Source organism: Lactuca saligna, chromosome 6, assembly GCF_052625555.1.
Source record: "Lactuca saligna cultivar CGN05327 chromosome 6, ASM5262555v1, whole genome shotgun sequence".
Lineage (NCBI taxonomy): Eukaryota > Viridiplantae > Streptophyta > Magnoliopsida > Asterales > Asteraceae > Lactuca > Lactuca saligna.
In genome coordinates, this window is record NC_136422.1 from 172,287,080 (window position 1) to 172,289,000 (window position 1,921).

General features: G+C 33.3%; 1 protein-coding gene across 1 annotated transcript; it reads left to right on the plus strand.

Moving 5' to 3' along the window:
• Nucleotides 1-289: 289 nt before the first annotated feature.
• LOC145003132 (uncharacterized) lies at nt 290-1,006 on the plus strand. Its single transcript, XM_078962272.1, has 2 exons — nt 290-587; nt 669-1,006. Exons 1-2 carry the CDS (start codon nt 290-292, stop codon nt 1,004-1,006), a joined length of 636 nt encoding a protein of 211 aa, XP_078818398.1.
• The last annotated feature ends 915 nt before the right edge of the window (nt 1,007-1,921 follow it).

Consider the following 1,921-nt stretch of genomic DNA (forward strand, 5'->3'; position numbering starts at 1 on the left):
AGTTATGGACTTAGACACTAATCCAACAACAATGTCATGAGCTGATGCGTCTTTCACGTGAACCATATAAATATTTTTATGCAATCATTTTAGACGAAACAATTGGTTGCAAAGTAGTAGGCATATAACCATTGAAGAAAAGACAGTTATGTTCTTGACAACTATAGCATATAATAAACGGTTTAGGATTATCAAACGAAGGTTTCAACACTCCACAGAAACAGTTCATAGATGCTTTCATAAGGTGCTAAATGTAATGATGATTTTTGCAAAAGAAATTATAGTGCCAATGAATTCTAATGCAATCGTAAATTCCTCAGAGAGACATCGTAGGCTAAAAGAAATCTTTCTTGGAGCAATAGGTGTGTTAGATGGAAATCTTGTGCATGTAATCGTGCCTGCTGATCAACAAACTCGCTACAGGGGAAGAGGAAAAGGTAAATGCTTTCAAAATGTTTTAGGAATTTGTGATTTTGATATAATATTCACATTCGTATGGGCTGGTTGGGAGGGTATAACACATGATTCGCGAGTTTTGAAAGAAGTTGCATTTAACTCGACTTCAGGCTTTCCGTTTCCTCCTCCAGGTTTGTAATTATTTTTAAATTTATTCTAAAATACGATTTTTAAACTTCTATATATAATACTTCCTTGACTCATGTGTATAGATAAATATTACCTTTGCGATGCTGCATACACCAACACTCGTGGATTTATGACTCCTTACCGCAACACGAGGTATTTGTTAGCCGATTATCGACGGCGACGTGCGTTAACTAAGGAAGAAAAATTCAATCATGCACATGCGCAACTCAGAAATGTTATTGAACGTGCTTATGGTGTTTTGAAAGTGAAATTCCCAATCCTAAAGCGAATGGCTCCTTTCCCTTTTTCAGTGCAAAGATATACAATCATTGCTTGTTTTGCAGTCCACAATTTCATAAGGAAATGCGATATTCATGATGAGTTATTTATGACTTTCGACAAGAACAATGGACAAGCATAAGGGGGGGGGGGGGGGAGAATGATGGCCAAAACATAGACGATATGGAATGAGGTTCACAAGGCAATGAATACATGGATAATTTGTGTGACCAGATTGCAAATCAATTGGGGTGAAATTAAATTTGTAGGATTTTATTTGGATTTTGGTATGATTTTGTGGATTTAAAAATATTTATGTTTGATTTGGATTTGTGTTTAATTTTGATTTATGCTAAATTTAGATTTTATATGGTGTTTATATTTTTTTAATATGTATTTATAAAAATTTATTAGGTTATTTTCTAAACAAACACTTGAATTCGATAAAATATAAAACTGAAGGGTAAAATGGTCTTTAATAATTCAGCACAGCAATTCAGAGGTCCCAACGAAAGAACATGTTAAACATTCAACTCTTAAAATTTTAGACCCTCTTAAAAATTCAGATCTCTTAAAAATTCAGATCTTAAAAATTCGGATCCTGCCAAACAGTCCTAAGAACTATAAGTCCTTCATAAAGGTATGTCATCAAACTAGTTGTATCATTCAATTGATCAAATGTATGCTAGTTAGGATAATGTTTTGGAAAAATTCAAAATAGATGTATAATTAGAGAAAACAAAGATCCAAAGTATTTAAGGTTGTATGTGCATCATAAGAGTGTTATAGTGTTCAAAACCATTGTAACAACCCGAAATTTCGTACCACTTCTTGTAACTTAATTTGTAATCCAATTCGATCAACCAAACGCCGTTTTCAAATCCGATTCCGATTTCGCCGTTTAATTAAGTCATTAATTTGTATCGATTTAAAATGACTTAATGGGTATCTTAATACAATTAGAAATCATTTTAACACCCCATATTAGTGATCGGAATATTTCTAGAATTGACCATATCGGATTACGACAACTTAATCGGGTGCGACCAAAAGCCTC

Bases quoted from the DNA above. Each gene is read 5' to 3' on its own strand.
- LOC145003132 (XM_078962272.1), top strand. From the start codon at position 290: ATGAATTCTAATGCAATCGTAAATTCCTCAGAGAGACATCGTAGGCTA. The intron at 588-668 runs GTTTGTAATTAT...TCATGTGTATAG, and splicing joins CTTTCCGTTTCCTCCTCCAG to ATAAATATTACCTTTGCGAT.